This window comes from Bos mutus, chromosome 18 (assembly GCF_027580195.1).
Source record: "Bos mutus isolate GX-2022 chromosome 18, NWIPB_WYAK_1.1, whole genome shotgun sequence".
NCBI lineage: Eukaryota > Metazoa > Chordata > Mammalia > Artiodactyla > Bovidae > Bos > Bos mutus.
Genome location: NC_091634.1, coordinates 11,712,472 through 11,730,183, shown reverse-complemented (window position 1 = coordinate 11,730,183; position 17,712 = coordinate 11,712,472). Strand labels below are relative to the sequence as shown.

The 17,712-nt window shown below is 52.4% G+C and overlaps 1 protein-coding gene across 6 annotated transcripts in view; it reads left to right on the top strand.

Annotated features, from left to right (window-relative positions):
- The window catches only part of POU2F2 (POU class 2 homeobox 2), a 32,027-nt gene extending 19,939 nt beyond the window's left edge, over positions 1-12,088 (top strand). For 2 of the 6 annotated variants that reach the window (XM_070387622.1, XM_070387621.1), the window contains 10 exons: positions 3,743-3,848; positions 3,941-4,032; positions 5,991-6,104; positions 6,385-6,526; positions 6,609-6,757; positions 6,834-7,010; positions 7,333-7,399; positions 8,704-8,905; positions 9,039-9,112; positions 9,358-12,088. In XM_070387622.1, coding sequence (XP_070243723.1) covers positions 3,743-3,848; positions 3,941-4,032; positions 5,991-6,104; positions 6,385-6,526; positions 6,609-6,757; positions 6,834-7,010; positions 7,333-7,399; positions 8,704-8,905; positions 9,039-9,112; positions 9,358-9,692 — 1,458 coding nt within the window. In that variant the 3' untranslated portion in view covers positions 9,693-12,088. Of the gene's footprint in view, positions 1-3,742; positions 3,849-3,940; positions 4,033-5,942; positions 6,105-6,384; positions 6,527-6,608; positions 6,758-6,833; positions 7,011-7,332; positions 7,400-8,703; positions 8,906-9,038; positions 9,113-9,357 lie in introns of all 6 variants that reach the window. The other 4 variants (XM_005908981.2, XM_070387625.1, XM_005908980.2 and 1 more) reach the window with 2 other exon arrangements.
- The last annotated feature ends 5,624 nt before the right edge of the window (positions 12,089-17,712 follow it).

Below are 17,712 nucleotides of genomic sequence, written 5' to 3'. Positions count from 1 at the left end.
GGAACCGGCCCAGTGGGCGATTACATTGCAGTTCACCCATAGGTCATATAACCGCCCTGTCTCAGTCTTCTTGCCCCCAGTCTGCTGCCAAGATCCTACCAGTGGCAAAACCTAGCTGGTTGGCACCCAGACACCATCAGTCCTAAGATTTATCCTATGCATTCTCTGAAAATTCGTGTATCACCTGTACCGCCCTGCTCTGGGGCAGGGGAGTGATCAGATAACAGCGATGAGCAAGAATGTGACCCTTTCCTTCTCAGCTTTGATAGGCTGTACTAGCCCTCTGGTTTTTCTCGAAGGTTAGGGACAGAGCAGATGATCCACTAATATCCCAGCGAGGGTCCAGCAGACATGCCTCCGCTTACTCTAACTTTTCCACGGCCTGTTTCGGTTCTAACACGTCCTTAAGTGGCTTCAGATGGCGAGCCGGTTCAGATGGCGCTAGGTTGTGGAGAAATGGCGCCCCCTACTGGCTAACCCTTGGTCTTGCGGCAGCTCACTGCTCTTCCCAGAATCTCCTCTCTCGTTCTTTTTTCCCATATATTGATGTATGTATGTATGTATTTCTTTGGCTGTGCCAGGTCTTAATTGCAGCGGGCAGGATCTTTAGTTGCCTCATGTGAACTCCCTGGTCAGGGAACGAAGATCCCAAAAGCTGTGTGACAGCTAAAATAAATAAATCCGATGGAAAGTTGTGGAGGCTTTATTTTTTTGTTTGTTTTGGCTGCCACGCAGCTTGCAAGTTCTTCGGTCCTGACCAGGGATCGAACCCAGGCCCCAGCAGTGAAAGCGCAGAAATCTGACCACCAGATTGCCAGGGAATTCCCTCTATTAATATTTAAGAACAAGAACCTGGGTTCCACAGACCATCCCAACAGGGGTCTGTGGATGGAATTCAAGGGTGAGAGTCCATGAACTTGGATTGGGAAAAAATTTATGTCTCGGTTTTCACTATCCTCTCACTGAAAATGCTTCCGGTGTGCATAAAGGCAGCGGAGCACAGTAGTATTGGGAGGGCTTGGACTTTGTCACCTATAGAATGCACAGATATTTCTATATTCTATTACAGTTGTTGCAGATCTTTTAAAATATAATTTTCAATCCTTGTTTTGAAATTACAGTAGTCATTCAACTTGTTGCTTGCTCCTATTTAATGGGTTAACAAAGAAGCCCATTGATTACTGTTTATCACAGTCAAAAATATATTTGATGATTGTATTTTAATATAAGTGATTTGCTTTGAAGTTCTATATATTTTACGTTGCACATTTTTTTTATTCTGAGAAGGGGGGTAGGTTTTGGCAGATGTTGAAGCTTCAAAGCACAAAAGTGTGTAGAAAAGAAGTTGGTAGGGGCTTCGCTGGCAGCCTAGTGGGTAGGACTCTGCGCTTCCATTGCAGGGGTCATCAGTTCCATCCCTGGTCGGGGAATTAAGAACCTGCAAGCTGTGACACTCGGCCAAAAAAAAGATACGACAAAATTTTTGGTAGGACTTATGGATAGACTGGATGGATAAAGGAGGGAGAAATCAGAGCTGATCCCCCAGTTTGTGGTCTGAGTAATGGTGGGTGGGGGACTGGTTAAGGTTCTCATACAAGTCCTCACTGTGAGACCCACGCAAATTGCGATGCATTTCCCCATCTTTTCCCTCTCCCTGCTGATTCAGAAAGAAATCTGCAGACCTCTTTTTCAGCCTTCTGGAGATAAAGGGGGATTTCTCCTGAGAGTCACACTCCCAGAGAGATAGGAGTTAGCAAATATTTTTATTCTTATTCTTATTTATTTATTTTAATCAATAAGCTGAGAGTTATACGAAATCAGAACAGTACTACTAACAAGATTATTTCTGGCCTTACTTTGTGGATTCAATTCCGTGGGCACTTAACGGGGGCTTTCCAGGCTCTCCTAAGGGTGAGGTGTTGCTTAGTTGCTCAGTCATGTCCAACTCTTTGGGAGCCCATGGACTGTAGTCCGCCAGGTTCCTCTGTCCCAGGGATTTCCCAGGCAAGAATACTGGAGTAGGTTGCCATTTCCTTCTCCAGCAGATCTTCCTGAACCAGGGATCGAATCCAGGTCTCCTACATTCCAGGCGGATTCTTTACTGCTGAGCCACCGGGCCTTTTAAGGAAAAGAGGACAGGGAGTTCTCTGGTGTCCCAGTGTCTAGGATTCCAGGCTTTCACTTCCTTGAGCCTGGGTTTGTTCCCTGGTTGGGGAACTGAGATCCCATGAGCCACATAGCGTGTCCAAAACAATAATAAATAAATATAAAATGAAAACTACTGAAAAGTACACGGATCGTAAGTATACAGCTCAGTGAGACTCACAAACCGAGTACACCCATTTAACAGGCACCCAGATCAAGAAACTGAATATGGCCAGGCCTCTAGAAGCCCTTAAGGATCGCTTTTGGTCTGTGAAAGTGTTAGTGGCTCAGTTGTGTTCAACTCTTTGCGATCCCATGGACTGTAGCCTGTCAGGCTCCTCTGTCCATCAGATTCTCCAGGCAAGAATACTGGAGTTGGGTGCTATTCCCTTCTCCAGGGGATCTGCCTGACCCAGGGATCGAACCTGGGTCTCCTGCACTGCAGGCAGATTCTATATGCTCTGAGCCACGCATGCAATTAGAACTTAAAAATCCAGGTATAGCCAAGGTTGGTTCCTCCTGAGGGCTGGAGAAAAGGATCTGTTCCAGGCCTCTCTGCTTGGCTTGCAGATGACCGCCTTCTCCCTGCATCTCTTCATGTCATCTTCCCTCTATCCATGTTTGTCTCTGTCTGCAAATTTCCCCAGATTATATGGATACTGTCATATTGGATCAGTACCCACCCTAATGACCTCACATTAACGTGATCATCTGCAAAGACTCTATTTCCAAATAACATCACCCTCTGGGGTTCTGGGGAGGTTAGGATTCCAACCTATCTTTTTTTCAGGGGGTAAGGGGGGAATGACACAGTTCAACTCATAACAATGCCAAAGGGTTTTCCTAAGTGATTATGCCAATTTAATCAGCCACTTGTTCAGTCGCTAGGTTGTGTCCAGCTCTTTGCAACTCCATGGACTACATGCAGCACGCCAGGCTTCCCTGTCCTTCTCTATCTCCTGGAGCTTGCTCAAACTCCTGTCTACTGAGTTGGTGATGCCATCCAACCAATCCAACTATCTCATCCTCTGTTGACCCCCCTTCTCCTCGTGCCTTCACACTTTCCCAGCATCAGGGTCTTTTCTAATGAGTCAACTCTTCACATCAGGTGGCCAAAGCTTCAGCTTCAGCACCAGTCCTTCCAATGAATATTCAGGGTTGATTTCCTTTAGAATTGATTGGTTTGATCTCCTTGGAGTCCAAGGGACTCTCAAGAGTCTGGTCACTAAGGGCTGGAGTATTTTAAAGCTAATTCCAGACATGATATCATATGCTCTGGGAGTGTTTTAAAAGGAAGGAAGACTCGGTCTGATTTACATTTTTAAGCAATTCTATCTGTTCTGTGGGAATATAAGACAAGGCAAATATCCTATCAAGAAAGAAAAGGTAAATAGTGAGCTCTCCTGTGATGACACATGTAGGATGCTCAGGCATCCCGGGTGCCCTCAGCTCAGGGATGTGTCCAGCGACCCGCGCTCTGTCCTTGATGAATGGTGCCAGCCTGCCCTGTGGAGCACCACTTGGGGTTTGGGGGATGCTGAGGGAGGAACTGGGCCAGGACTCAGGCTGTCTTTCTGTCCGCCCTCCTCCCTGCCAGGACATCCAGCAGCTCCTCCAGCTCCAGCAGCTGGTGCTTGTGCCAGGCCACCACCTCCAGCCACCTGCTCAGTTCCTGCTGCCGCAGGCCCAGCAGAGTCAGCCAGGTAAGACCCCCTACCCTGGATGGCCTCCCCCGATGCCTCCACATGACTCCCGCTGCCCCCCTCACCCCGTGTGGTCCCTCTTGTGTCCTCAGGCCTGCTACCGACGCCAAATCTATTCCAGCTACCTCAGCAAACCCAGGGAGCTCTTCTGACCTCCCAGCCCCGGGCAGGGCTGCCCACACAGGTAAGCGGTCTACTGAGTACTTCAGGGTGTGGGTGAAAGGTGTGAAGTTGGAGGAGTGAGGGTCTGCTTCCCATTTGGCCCACTCGAAGCCACAGGGGCCAAGATGGGGGTCAGGAGCCGCAGGGCCCAGCACTGTTCTGCCACTGATTTGCTGTGGGACCCTAGGCGAGCTGCTGTCTCTGCCTGAGTTGGTTTGCTCCTCCACAGAATGAGGGAAGTCAGCCAGACCAGTGGCTCTTAACCCTTGCAGGCACATGGGTTCCTTGGAGAATCTGATGGAAGATTTGAGTCTGACCTCCCACTGCCCCCAAAAGGCACAAGTGCACAAAACAAAATTTCAGGGGTTCACAAGCCTTTAGATCACAAATGCTTCAGATCTCCTCCAGCACTCCAAATAGGGTAGGTGGGGGATTCCCTGAGGAAGGTGTCTGTTGGTTCATGTCCCCTTTCCAGACGAGAGACTGCAAACGGTGGCCCACACTCACTGAAAAATTGAGTTAGTTGTCAACAAGATTCCCAGATTCCCAGCTTCTTTTGACAAAGCAGAAGCTGTGAGCTCTCCAGGCTGTCTTGTCCCCATGGCCTTTCTTTTTGCTGCCTGCGTTCTAAACTTTGATCATGCGTGCGTGCTTAGTTGCTCCCGCCATGTCTGACTCTGTGCGACGCTATGAACTATAGCCTGCCAGGCTCCTCCATCCATGGGTTCTCCAGGCAAGAATACTGGAGTAGACTGCCATGCCCTCCTCCAGGGGATCTTCCCCACCCAGGGATAGAACTCTCTTCGTCTCCTGTGTCTTCTGCATCACAGGCAGATTCTTTGATGCTGAGCCACCCGGGAAGCCCCCAGCTTTGATAATACTTTCATAATTACAATTTCAAAGTTTCTTCCTACCTATTTTTCATAACAGCCCTTTCAAAAAATATATAAACTATTTCAGAAAATCTGAAAAGTTTAAATGCTAATACAGGGCTTGGCTACAATACTAGAATGCAAAATGCTCAGAAAATCAAGTTGGTTTTGTAATGTGGGGACCGGAAGTCATTTGGCTGCAAAACCTGTCTTAACCTGAATTGAGGCAGTGTGTGACTTCTTTATCCCTCTTGTGTGATGTTCACCCTTAACTGACAGCTGTTGATATGCCTGAATATAGGATAATGCCTTGACCCTAATTAGAGGAGAGTTTACATTATCTGTGATATATGCCCCATGCAGGCTTTCTAAAACCTGAAAAATTTCTGAATTCTAAAACACATCTGGCCCTGAGGTTTTTGGATAATGCATCAAGGGCTTGTGTATCCAACATCCCTGCACCCATCACCTGTTTAGATGTTTCATTTTCAGGGAAATGAAGCATTCCAGAGAGAACTGCTGCTTCCCTGTAAATTTCCCTAGTATCCCTCCCTATTTTGTTTTTTTAAAATTTTACTTTATTTTCAGCCTAGTCATTTTTAACCTGATTCTCCCAACAACCCCGTGAGGTAGGTAGAGTAGCCATGATTGTTCCCATTCCGCGGAGGGAGAAACTGAGGCCCAGGGAGATTAAGAAATTTCCCTGAATCCCCAGCAACTGGATAGCAGAGCCAGTCCTTGATTTCCTGCCTGAAAGGAGGCTAAAACCGTGAACCCCCGTGGAAAGAGCCTTTGGTGGAAGGAGGTGGCTGCTCCTTATGGGAGTCTGCAGGCCAGGAGGGAATGTGCAGAGAATTTTGGGCAGTGAGAGCGCCCTTGTGGGGCAGCAGAGGTCAGCTTGATTAGCCATGAGTGGGGAGGAGCCACCTGGGGGCGGGTGGAGGGGAGTCTGCAGGGAGAGTCTGGATGGCAGGGAGGGAGGGAGGGGGACCGAGCAGCCAAGGTTGAGCCCCATCCTGGTCCTCGGGCCTGCATCCCACCCACCTGCCCACCCCACCAGGCCGTGACCCGCCCCACGCTGCCCGATCCGCACCTCTCACACCCGCAGCCCCCCAAATGCTTGGAGCCACCATCCCATCCCGAGGAGCCCAGTGATCTGGAGGAGCTGGAGCAGTTCGCTCGCACCTTCAAGCAACGCCGCATCAAGCTGGGTTTCACACAGGTCTGAGGCCGCCCGCCAGGACAGGCGGTGGGCGTGGGGTGACAGGGCGGCGGGACCCTCTGGTGGCGGGAGGGGTGGGGCCTCGTTATCTGGTGGGCGGGGTAGAGGGTGTGGCCAGATGGTGGGCAGGGTGAGGGGCGGGGAGCATAGGCGTCTAGTAGGCGGGGTGAAGGGGGTAGAATCATCTAATGGGCGGGGTTGGGGCGGGGTTAGATGCTGGGCGGGGCTGAGCCTTCTGCCCAGCCCTGACCACGGTCCCTTCTCCGCCCCACCGGCCCAGGGTGACGTGGGCCTGGCCATGGGCAAGCTCTATGGCAACGACTTCAGCCAGACGACCATTTCCCGCTTCGAGGCCCTCAACCTGAGCTTCAAGAACATGTGCAAACTCAAGCCCCTCCTGGAGAAGTGGCTCAATGACGCAGGTGGGACTTGGGCTGGGGTTCCCGCACGGGCGGCGGGCCGGGGGAGGCGCCCTCTCACGCCCCCATCTCCTCCCGGACACAGAGACTATGTCTGTGGACTCAAGCCTGCCCAGCCCCAACCAGCTGAGCAGCCCCAGCCTGGGTTTCGATGGGCTCCCCGGCCGGAGACGCAAGAAGAGGACCAGCATCGAGACAAACGTCCGCTTCGCCTTAGAGAAGAGTTTTCTAGCGGTGAGGTCCCACCCCGGGGCGGCCCCGAGGGCTGGCGGGAGGGTGCGCCCGGGGCTGACGAGCCCTCTGTCCGCAGAACCAGAAGCCTACCTCAGAGGAGATCCTGCTGATCGCAGAGCAGCTGCACATGGAGAAGGAAGTAATCCGCGTCTGGTTCTGCAACCGGCGCCAGAAGGAGAAACGCATCAACCCCTGCAGCGCGGCCCCCATGCTGCCCAGCCCGGGCAAGCCGGCCAGCTACAGCCCCCACCTGGTACCAAGAGCCCCGCGCGGGGAGGAGGGGTCTCCAAGCTCAGGCACACCCTCACCCCTTGGCTGGCACCTCGTGTGAAGCACAACCTACCTGGTTGTCCACAGTGTTCCTAGAATGGGTGGAGGCAGGGAGAGCCACCCTTGGGGACAGGCTGTCACATGGGTGGAGCAGAGTCACACAGCACACACTGTTCTGACGGAGATCCAGGCACCACCGGCGCACACTGGCGTGGCCACACACACAACTGCCCCAAGGTGCAGCCACACGGGGATGACCCAAGGGGAGCTGCTGGAAGACAGCACCTTCTCTCCTCTCTCCCCAGGTCACACCACAAGGGGGCGCCGGGACCCTGCCGTTGTCCCAAGCTTCCAGCAGTCTGAGCACAACAGGTCAGAGCGGGCAGTGGGCAGTGACAGGGTGCTGGGAGAACGCAGGCCAGGCTCGAGCCTGAGGTCCTCAAGGCCACGGTGTCTCAGGGCATTTATGGGCCTCGAGACTGATCCTGGAGGTGGGGGATGGGGAAGAGGACAGACTCACCCCTACCTGCCAGAGCAGCTCAGGCTTCATCTGCTCCATAATTTCATATGAGAAAAGCAGGAGGCTGATAAAGGTGATGTGTCTGGATTCTGTTTCTGGCATTTATAAACTGTGAACTCCAGAAGTAACTTTACCTCTCTGAGTCTCAGGTATAAAATGATTGTGAATGTATCATATATACCGAAGCTACATCCATGAATATAGACATACAAAAGTGTGTATGCACATATGCACATACACACTTTTGTACCCAAAGCCCTCCTTTGTTCCTTCCTGGGGCGCGTGCGTACTAAGTTGCTTCAGTCGTGTCCAACTCTGTGTGACCTCATGGACTGTAGCCCGCCAGGTTCCTCTGTCCATGGGATTTCCCAGGCAAGAATACTGGAGTGGGTTGCCCTGCCCTCCTCCAAGGGATCTTCCCGACCCAGAGAACGAACCGGCATCTCTTAGGTCTCCTGCATTGGCAGGTGGGTTCCTCACCGCTAGCGCCACCTGGGAAGCCCCCTTCCTGGGGGTAGGGCATGTTTAACACCATATATAAAAATAATATAAAAACAAACACCAAATTGCCCCCCCTCAGGTTAAGAAATAGTAAGTGGAAGTTTGTAAAGTAGTAAGGGTGTGCCTGGTTCTAGGTCTAAACTCTTTATAATGAGTGTTGACTTCACACCCATTTTATTAGACTCTGTTATCTTCCCCATTTTCCAGATGAGGGAACTGAAGGCCAGAGAGGTGAAGGTACTCACCCAAGGGCACAGCTGCGATGTTACAAAGCTGGGAATTGTTGTCCCGGGTGTCTGACCTGAGTCTGCGCTCTGCGCTCTCAGCCTCAGCTGCAACCCCCTTCCTGGCCCCTAGAGGGAGCCATAGGGGTCTGTCCTCTGGGCACCCCTGGTTCTTTGTACAAAGGGGCCCAGAGGTGAGATTCAGGGCTGGATAAGCAGGGTGTGAGCGCACTCTGGGCTCAGGGCAGAGGCCCAGTGGGTGGCTGCCGCTTGTGATGGGATTACTGTCATTGCGGCAGAGGCTGTGGGACAAAAGGGCAGGAGGCCTAAATGTGTTCTGACTGAGGAGAGGTTGAGGACTGGGCAGGCATCGACCTCGGTGGAGGACGAGTGAAAGCTGAAGTCTCCATCTCTTTGTCTCTCTCTGGCAGTTACTACCTTATCCTCAGCTGTGGGGACACTCCACCCCAGCCGGACAGCTGGAGGGGGTGGGGCCGGGGGCGGGGCCGCGCCCCCCCTCAATTCCATCCCCTCTGTCACCCCCCCACCCCCGGCCACCACCAACAGCACAAATCCCAGCCCTCAAGGCAGCCACTCGGCCATCGGTTTGTCGGGCCTGAGCCCCAGCACGGGGTAAGTGGGCAGCAGCAGGTAGGAGGCTGTGGGGGAGAAGCAGGGTCGCTGCTGCTTCCAGGGTGGGGAGCTGCGCCCCTGGTCCTGCGGGAGGGTCTCTGCCCCGCTAACGCCTCTGCTTTGCCTCTTGCAGAAGCACAATGGTGGGGTTGAGCTCCGGGCTGAGTCCAGCCCTCATGAGCAACAACCCTTTGGCCACTATCCAAGGTGCGTGCTGCCTTAGGTCACTCCCACTGTCACCAGCCCTGTCCCCCGGGGCCTGGAGCCCCCCTTTGCTGCTCCAGCCATGCCATCCTGCCCTCGCTCACTGCATCGCTCATCTCTTCATACCCATCTCACCTCTGGGGAAGGTGTGAGGGGTGCTGACGGGGTCCGTGGGTCAGATGGGAGGACAGAGGGCACCGCGGGCCGGATGCTGGAAGGCCAGCTCAGCCTCTCTCTCTCCCTCCCAGCCCTGGCCTCTGGTGGAACCCTGCCCCTTACCAGCCTTGACAGCAGCGGGAACCTGGTGCTGGGGGCGGCTGGCGCAGCCCCAGGGAGCCCGGGCCTGGTGACCTCACCACTCTTCTTGAACCACGCTGGGCTGCCCCTGCTCAGCGCCCCGCCTGGCGTGGGCCTGGTCTCAGCAGCCGCTGCAGCCGTGGCGGCCTCCATCTCCAGCAAGTCTCCTGGCCTCTCCTCGTCCTCCTCCTCGTCCTCCTCCTCGTCCTCCTCTACCTGCAGTGAGACGGCAGCACAGACCCCTGGAGGCCCAGGGGGACCCGAGGTAGGGTCCAAGCCCGAGTGAGGGCCCGCCATGCCTCCCCTCCGACTCCTCAGACCCCCCGCCCCCGGCTCCACCCCCCGCCTGGGAAGCAGGTGAGGAGGCCGGCGGTGGGGGCACCGAGGGTCCTCGGAGCAGGAGTGACAAGGGAGGAAAGACCAAAAAATAAAAAACAAAAGACCAACCAACAAACCAAAAAGAAAAAAAAAAAGAAATCAACCAACAGAAAAAAGAAAACCAAAAATAATCACAAAGAAACCAGCTGCCCCAAAGGAACCAGAGGTGAAAAACAAACATTCAAACAAAAAACAAACAAAAAATTCCTCACCAAACCGAACAAACCAAATACCAGTCTGGAGCCAGACCTCAACGTGCTCACCCTCACTGCTATGACACCAAATAAGCACCCAGCCAGGGGCAGAGCGGCCTCAGTAGGGCGGACCTTACACGACCCCTGGCTGTAGGGCCAGGGCTCCCCCCTGGGGGGGGCGGTGGCCAGAAAAGGAAGAAGAGAATGTGCCAGCCTCCCAGCCTGTACCCCCGGCCCTGGGCCAGCCAAGACAGGGCACGGCCTGCGGTGGGGGGTGGGGGGGTGGGCTCAGAACCACCCACCAAATACTCTTTTCCAGAAGGTGAAAGAGAAAGGGCGTGAACAAACTTACACCAAATATTCAGTAGCTTCATCCAAAGGATGTACAGAATTTTTAGCGTTGTGCTTGACAGAATGTGTCCCTGTCATGTGTCCCCCCTTCCCCGGGACTCCCACTTTAACCTCCTCCCTCCCCCACCCAGGGGAGAGTTCCAGGCAAGGCCTGGGATGACTTTTCAGCCCTTTTACCTCCCCCGCCCTTTCCCTTTGAAGGGTGGGCTGGGCCATTTTGCCAAGCTCTAGCTCTCACATGTTCCCCCTACCCCACCCCACCCTGCCCACCCGTCACCCTCCTCAGTTCTGGAACCTCCCACTATCCCTGGTCCAAGGGAAGGAGGAAGTTTCAGGCAAGAGAGGAGAAGGTGAGGGCGTAGAAGTTGTCTTTTTTTCCATCCTCGTCTGTCAGTTTCCCTTAAAGAAAAAAAAAAATTCATATTCCAGTGCCTATCCGTGGGATCCTTCACGTTCTTTGACATTTTTGACCAGAAACCAAAAAGAGAACTCACCTCGCTCTTCCCCGCCCTGTGCCCCTCTGATCCTGGCAGATGCCTCTCCCTCCCCTCTCCACCCCACACGCACACACGCACGCACACACCCCAGTGGTGGGGTTCCTCCAGATGGCGTCCCCATCAGGGTCGGTGTGGCAGGGACAGTGCCATGGCCCGTGGTCCCCATCCGAGTGGGCGCTGTGGTGACCACCACTCCCATGAGACCTCCCTCGAGTCTTGGCTGGACCCCATGTTTGCCCAGCCCCGGACGCATCTCTACGGAAGAGGAGAGACGCTGCTGGGAGCCACGTTGCCCTCCTGCTACTGGGGAGGCCAACAAAGTTTTGAACCAAAAAAAAAAAACAAACCAAACAATAAATTAAAACTAGGAAAAAAGAAAGAATTTATAGATATATATATATTTAAGGGAAAGAAGACGAGGACTCTTCAACGAATAAGAAGGAGCCGCGAGGTGGAGCCAGGCCCCTGCACCACTGGTCCAGGCCTTTGGTCCCCGAGGCGGATGGAAGGATGGATGCTTCTTTCTCTTCACAAATACCTCATGGACGTCGTCTTCGGGAAAGCTGGAGGGGCGGCTGGGGCCGGGCCTGTCCCTCAGCCAGGGCGGATGGAAGCGGGTGGGCAGGGCTGAGAGAGGGTGTCAGGGACGGGGGTGAAGAGCCCCAAGCTCCCCGCCCCCCCCCAATCAACTGAAGAAGCTTTAAAAAAACAAAACAGGAAAAAAGAAATGAGAAAGCAAAAAAGAATGGACGAAGGAAAACTAACAAACTTTCAGGTGGTTTGATTCCTCCTCTTGAGTTCTTCTGTTCTCTTCGGTCTGTCGTCTCCCCCCTCTCCTCCTTTCTCTCGGCTGTCCCTCCCTCTTCCTCTCCTCCTCTCTCACCTCTCTCCATCTCCTTGTTTCTCTGTGTCACTCCTCAAACCAAAGTGTTGCTGTGAAGGACGCGAGCCATTGAAATCAGAGTGGCCCCCGCCCCTGGCTGGGCAGGCGCAGAGGGAGGGGAGAGCCCCAGGAGACTGGCGGGGCTGCCGGACACTCCCAGGAGAGGCAGACGGAGCCTCGGATGCCACCCTGGGCCCCGAGGCCTCAGCATTCTCACTTTCTTTGTTGTCTCCCTTCTCCCACCTGGGAAATGAAACTTTCAGGCTGGGCCACGGAGGCAGCAGAGACTCGGCTGTTTCAGGGGTCTCGGGGTGCCTTGTCTGGGAAGTGGTGGAGCGGTTGCCCCTCCCACCCTGGCACCGATGGGGCCTGGCATGCCGTCGACCCATCCTCGCCAGAATGTAAGCATCTCCGCTGAACCGACTCCCCGCCCTTACCCTACTTCTGATTTTGTCCGTTTTTATTTCCTGAAGAGAAAGGACTGGCTAGCGGGCCTGGGCCCTAGCCCAAGGGTTGAGACGGGGCCAAGGGCTCCTGAACGGATAGGAAGGACGTTTGAGCAGAGCCAAGTGAAAGGAATTGCAACCAAAAACCCCTCCGAGAAGACAGGCAGCATGGAAGGCATGGTGGAGATGACTCAATAAACTATGATTCTAGACCAAAAAATAGAAAAAAAAAAAAAAAAAGAAAAAGGAAAAAAAAAGGGGAAAAAAAAAAAAAGGAAAGAAAATCCAGGACTCACCACCACCCACTTCATCCTGCTTCCTCCCCATCAAGTCCTGCCTCCCAGACTGCTCCTTCACCCCAGTAGGAAGCAGGCAGAGAGGAGAGGAGGAAGCAGGGGGCAGGGATGGGCCGATGCCCTGACACTGGTGGAGGGACCCCCATGCAGCCAGGGTGGTGGGGACCCTCCCCATCCAACCCCCATTATCTGGGAAAAAAAAAAAAAACAAGAGAAAAAGAAAATTCCTGGGAGGGGGAAAAAATAACCAAATCCCAAGCTTTAACTACAGCTGTGAAACCAAATATTGGGAAGGGGGTGGGAGGGAGGGAGGGGCAAGTGTGCCCCAGGTCTCCCCCCTGGGCCCCCTCCCCCCGAGGACTCGAGATAAGGCACCAAATACCTCATAGAACTTTAATGTTAAAAAATGGAAACCAAATATCGTTGGCTGGGGGCCAGCCAGGGCAAGGGGCTGGGGGGGCTGAGGGAGCCAGGGTTAGGAAGGTGATGGGGGAATTCATGCCCCCCACCTCCCTCTGCCCCTTCCACTCCAGCCACCCCCGTCTCGACTCCGGGAAACAAAACTATCTCATCGTTTTTATTTTGTGGTCTGTACAGAGCCTGTGTCCGTGTGTCTGTGTGTGAGTGAGAGAGTTGGGGGGCTGGGGAACTTTATGTGGGGTTGGGGAAGGAGAGCCCAGGCCAGGTTCTGGGCTAGGGGAGATGTCTGAGATGGGGGGCCAGGGGCCTGGGCTAGGAAGAAGGATGAGTGGACTGGAGAAAGTGGGAGCCCTCTGAATTTCTCCTCCCCAACCTGACCTCCTTACTCAAGGGAGGGACAGAGACTGGGTCTACCTAACAGTGGGCCTTTTAATTGTGCCAAAAAAAAAAGAAAAAAAAACTTGCCAGTAACTAAAACACCTCTCTCTGGCCTCTCCTGGGAGGGCGGGGGCTGGGAGTGGGAGGAAAGACTGGGGGAGGAGGGGAGGCAGGGTCAGTGGCGCTGAAGAACCAAGGCTCTGTATGACCTGGGGCTACGACCAGGAGGAGGGTTAAGGCTCTGAGTTTCCTGCAGGTCTCCTCCCTGGGAAGGCCAAGAGAGGCTCTCCAAGCCCTGCACCCTGGGAAGATGGGGTAAGGGACTAGCCATGTGGTGAGGGCACCTCTTGACCTGGCTAGATCTCGCCCCCCCCACCCCCACCCAAACCCCAGGGTGCCTCTCTCCCTTTAGCCCAGGGTAGGGAGAACTGAGTGAGAGAGAGAGTGAAACAGACTGAGCAAGACTGAGACACGCGGGCCCCCACTGGCCTCTGAGTGGGAAAGGCAAGTGCGAGAGACAAAGGCCTCCAAGAGAAAAAAGAAACAAACCAAAGATTTAACCATTAAAAAAAAAAAAACCCACAGACAACTCCGCTACCTTTTTATACGTTGGAAAAAAAAGTGAAAAAAATTAAAAAATAAAAATAAAAAAAAAATACACAAAAACTCCAAGCCGCAGTTCCTTCATGCGGTTTGAACTTTGACCTCAGCAGTCTCCAAAGCAAGATGACGATGAGAAAGGGGAACAAAACAAAGAAAAAATAATGTATATTTTTAAGTATTTGTCCTTGAGATGTTAGCTCCTTGTTAAACAAACACAAAAAGGAGAGAAAAATCCAGAGAGAAGCGTTGCTGGGACGGAGACAACTATTTACTATGTCTGTGACCCCTCCCCTCTGCCTCCCCTTCCTCTCCTTTCCTCTGTCCCCGCTGTCCCTCCCCCGACCTGTCCCCCCAAGCCCAGGGGCTCAGTATTTATTTATTTATATGATTGCAGGGTGACTGGGGGCCTCTCTCAGCAACTTGTGGAGAGGCCCTTTGGATCATGGTAGGGTGGGGAGCGGGCGAGGAGCCTGGAGAAAAGCAGGAGCCTGCTCTGTGGTCAGTCCCTGTCTGCCGGCTCCCTTCTGGCTTCTCGTGTCACTGCTGCCACCCTCACCTCCCAAATCCAAGGCTATTTCACGAGGGCAAGGTGACCACCCACCTTGTGAAGATGAAACTGGTTCAGCCCTTTCTGGGGTGGGTGTCTCTCCCCTTTGAAAGACCAGGTTCGAATGGAGAGGGGAAGAGTGGCTAGTAGTGGGCAAGGGAGACCGAGGAGTCTCACCCAGGCAGACACGGAGCAGGCCCTGGAGGAGGTCTGCCTCTCCTCCGTCCTCACCAAGTTAGCCCCCCTTTCAGTTCTGTTGGTCCCACGTAGCCCCTCCCCTTCCACCCTGGACCCCCCTCCCTGTCTCTTCTCGTGGTAGCGGGTTAGCGTTTCAGTGTTCTTAACTCCAATCTGCTTGTTCATTGTACAATGTGCTTCTTTTAAGGCCCCATTTTTGTAACTTGAGTGTGTCATTCATCTGAACAACATCAAAAAATAAAAAATGAAAAACTGTACAGAGAGAAACACTGCCTGCTCTCCTTGGTCTCCTATCTTGGGAAAGGTGGTGGGGAAGTCAGGGTGTGGGGTGGGCGTGTGTGTGCCTGGGAGGGGAAGGCTTTACTTCTGTTGAATGTTCAGAAGTAAGGCCTGAGCAACTTTTTTTTCACCAATTAAAAAAACAAGTCTAGAATCTTAGAATGAATTCAAATTCCTGAATTTAAATCTCATTTCTTGGAGAAGGAAATGGCAACCCACTCCAGTATTCTTGCCTGGAAAATCCCATGGATGGAGGAGCCTGGTAGGCTACAGTCCATGGGGTCGCGAAGAATCGGACACGACTGAGTGAATTCACTCACTCAATTATCTTTCAATAAACTAAGCTTTTAAAAAAAAAAAATCTCATTTCTGGGGACCTCCCTTGCAATCCAGTGGTTAAGACTCCGTGTTTCGACTGCAGGATGCTTGGGTTCGATCCCTCATTGGGGAACTAAGATCCCATATGCCCGTGTGACACAAAAAGAAATAAATCTCTTATGCCATTTTATAGATATGTGACCTTCAGTGTGTGAGCTTCAATGTCGGCGTCTATTACACGGGGACAATATGTAGCCTGTGGTGGTGGTAAGGATTCAAGATGATCTCCAGCAGACAGATGTCGATAAATGAGTACTATGAGCAAATCAGGAAGCCAGAGAGCAGTTCCCTACTTCCATCCACAGAGGACTTAAGAGACCATTTAAAAAGAGTTGACTTTGAAGTTGTCTGGTGATACAAGATACACATCTGACTTCTTTTTCAGAATGACATCAGTGCGCTCAAATTTCCGTGCTTGTCATTCGGCAGGAACGACTTGTTTCACACACCAGACCATGGGCTGATCCCTAAGATCTCACCGCTGAAAATCATCAGTGGGTCATCTCACTGTCGTCAGGTCTTCCTGTCATCACTCTACCCTCTGATGTATGCCTGACACAGAGGTGCTGGGATTCTGCAAAATTCAATAGCGAGGGATAGGGGAACAGGAGAAAGGAAAAGAGTAGGAGAGGGTTTGATCATTTTGAAAGAGAGAAAGTATTAACACTTTGGGAATTCCCTGATGGTCCAGTGGTTAGGACTCTGTGCTCCCACTGCAGGGAGGCACAGGTCCCATCCCTGGTAAGGGAACTAGAATCCCACAGATAACATGGTGCAGCCAAAAAATTAAGAATTACCAGCACTGCATTGTTTTGGCAAGACAGAAAAGTGCTTCTCCAACTCTCAAGCCAAGTCAGTAGGGATGGGAGAGTGGCATGTTGGGCTGGAAAACAGGTCTTTTGTTCCAGTCCTCTGCCTGTAGGGGGATGCAGTCAGAGCCATATAGACCCGAACGGACTCAGTCTCCCAGGCCAGTCTGTGACAGTCAGAGATGGCACATGCAAGAGCACTCCAGAGCTGAACTTGGTGGCATCCACTTGCAGCCCCGTAAATGTGCTCAACTGTTCCAAGCAGCGCCCTGCACAGCCACACTTGGCCTCACACACCCTGAAGAACGTGTTGTCACTGGAGGACCACCATTCCATTCCCTTGAGTGCTCCGCTGAAGCAGCTTCTCTATCTGAAAAATCGCTTGGCAACGCAAGGTTCTTTGTGGGGTCAAGTCACCACCACCAAAATTGCTGTGTTCAAAATGCAGATTCCTCGGTCTCAAGACAAGCTGCTGGATCCAAATCTCTGGGGAAATTCCCAAACATAAAGTTCAAGAGCCTTTGCCTGTCCAACTCAAACTCCAGCATCCAACAAGGGTTTGATTAGTGCATCTTCTTTAGGACCATGGTCCAACTGAAGACTCTGGAAGTTTCAGTGGGGTGGACAATGATTCTTGTTCATAAACACGTTTGTGCACATAAACTTTTCTCAAGGGAGTCTTGAAAAGTTCTCACTAGGAGGCTCTAGAAAGGAACCACAATAGAGGTGACCCCTGCCCCTGGCACTGTCATAGAGCTTGCTTCTCTGCTGAAAGCATCTTTATTGTGGAGTCAACCAGAACCCTCAGGGTTTTTCCCTCCATTCCTGTCCCTTGATTCAGCCTGATTTTTATCTGGTTTTGCAAAGAGAAATCCTCTAACTGTTCTATTTATTTGACATGACTTTCTCGATGTTACAGCTCTTCTTAAAAGCAAGCAGTTTGAGAATGAATCTTTACTTGTGGATTAAGGGGCTCTGGAATGCTCAGCTAAGATGGTTCTAGCCCTTTCTGTAGGGTATGAGGTTACTAAAAGATGGAACCCACGATCAACACGCTCTGGTCAAAAACCACGGCTTAACAGATAAGTGCTGTTCTTCATTAGGAGCTTTCAAGATATCAAAGGGTTGAGAGCTTTACCTTTTTAAACAATGAAGCCTAAGCCTAAGCCCCAGTGCCCACAGAGGGCTACAGGATTGCTAACGGGAGTCAATCAAGAGCAATGGAGAGGCTGAGGGGGCAACTCTTAGGCCTCCCTTTCCACTGGTCTCAATGCAAAGAGCTCCCTTTACCTCTCATTCCCTAGGGTTCCAGTAAGAATCCTAACAAAAAGACTGGGGTAACCCTGTGGCGGGGTGTGGGGGGGGGGCAGGGGGCTGTTAGAGACAAAGACTAGCATAGAAGCCAGGCACTTCCAGTCACACAGTCACCATCTCTTCTCCACCGCCCTCCCCCTCAAGGATGTAGAAGACAGCAGAATGTAGAGGGAAGCACACAGGGGATTAAGTCAAATGAAACTACGCTGAAATTCAAGCTCTGCCCTGTGCGGGTTGAATGACCTTGGGTAAGTCTCCTCACTACTTTTGACTTCAGATTCCTTTCCTACAAAATGTTCTTGTCACAGGACCAGGGTGAAGATTCCAAAAATGTA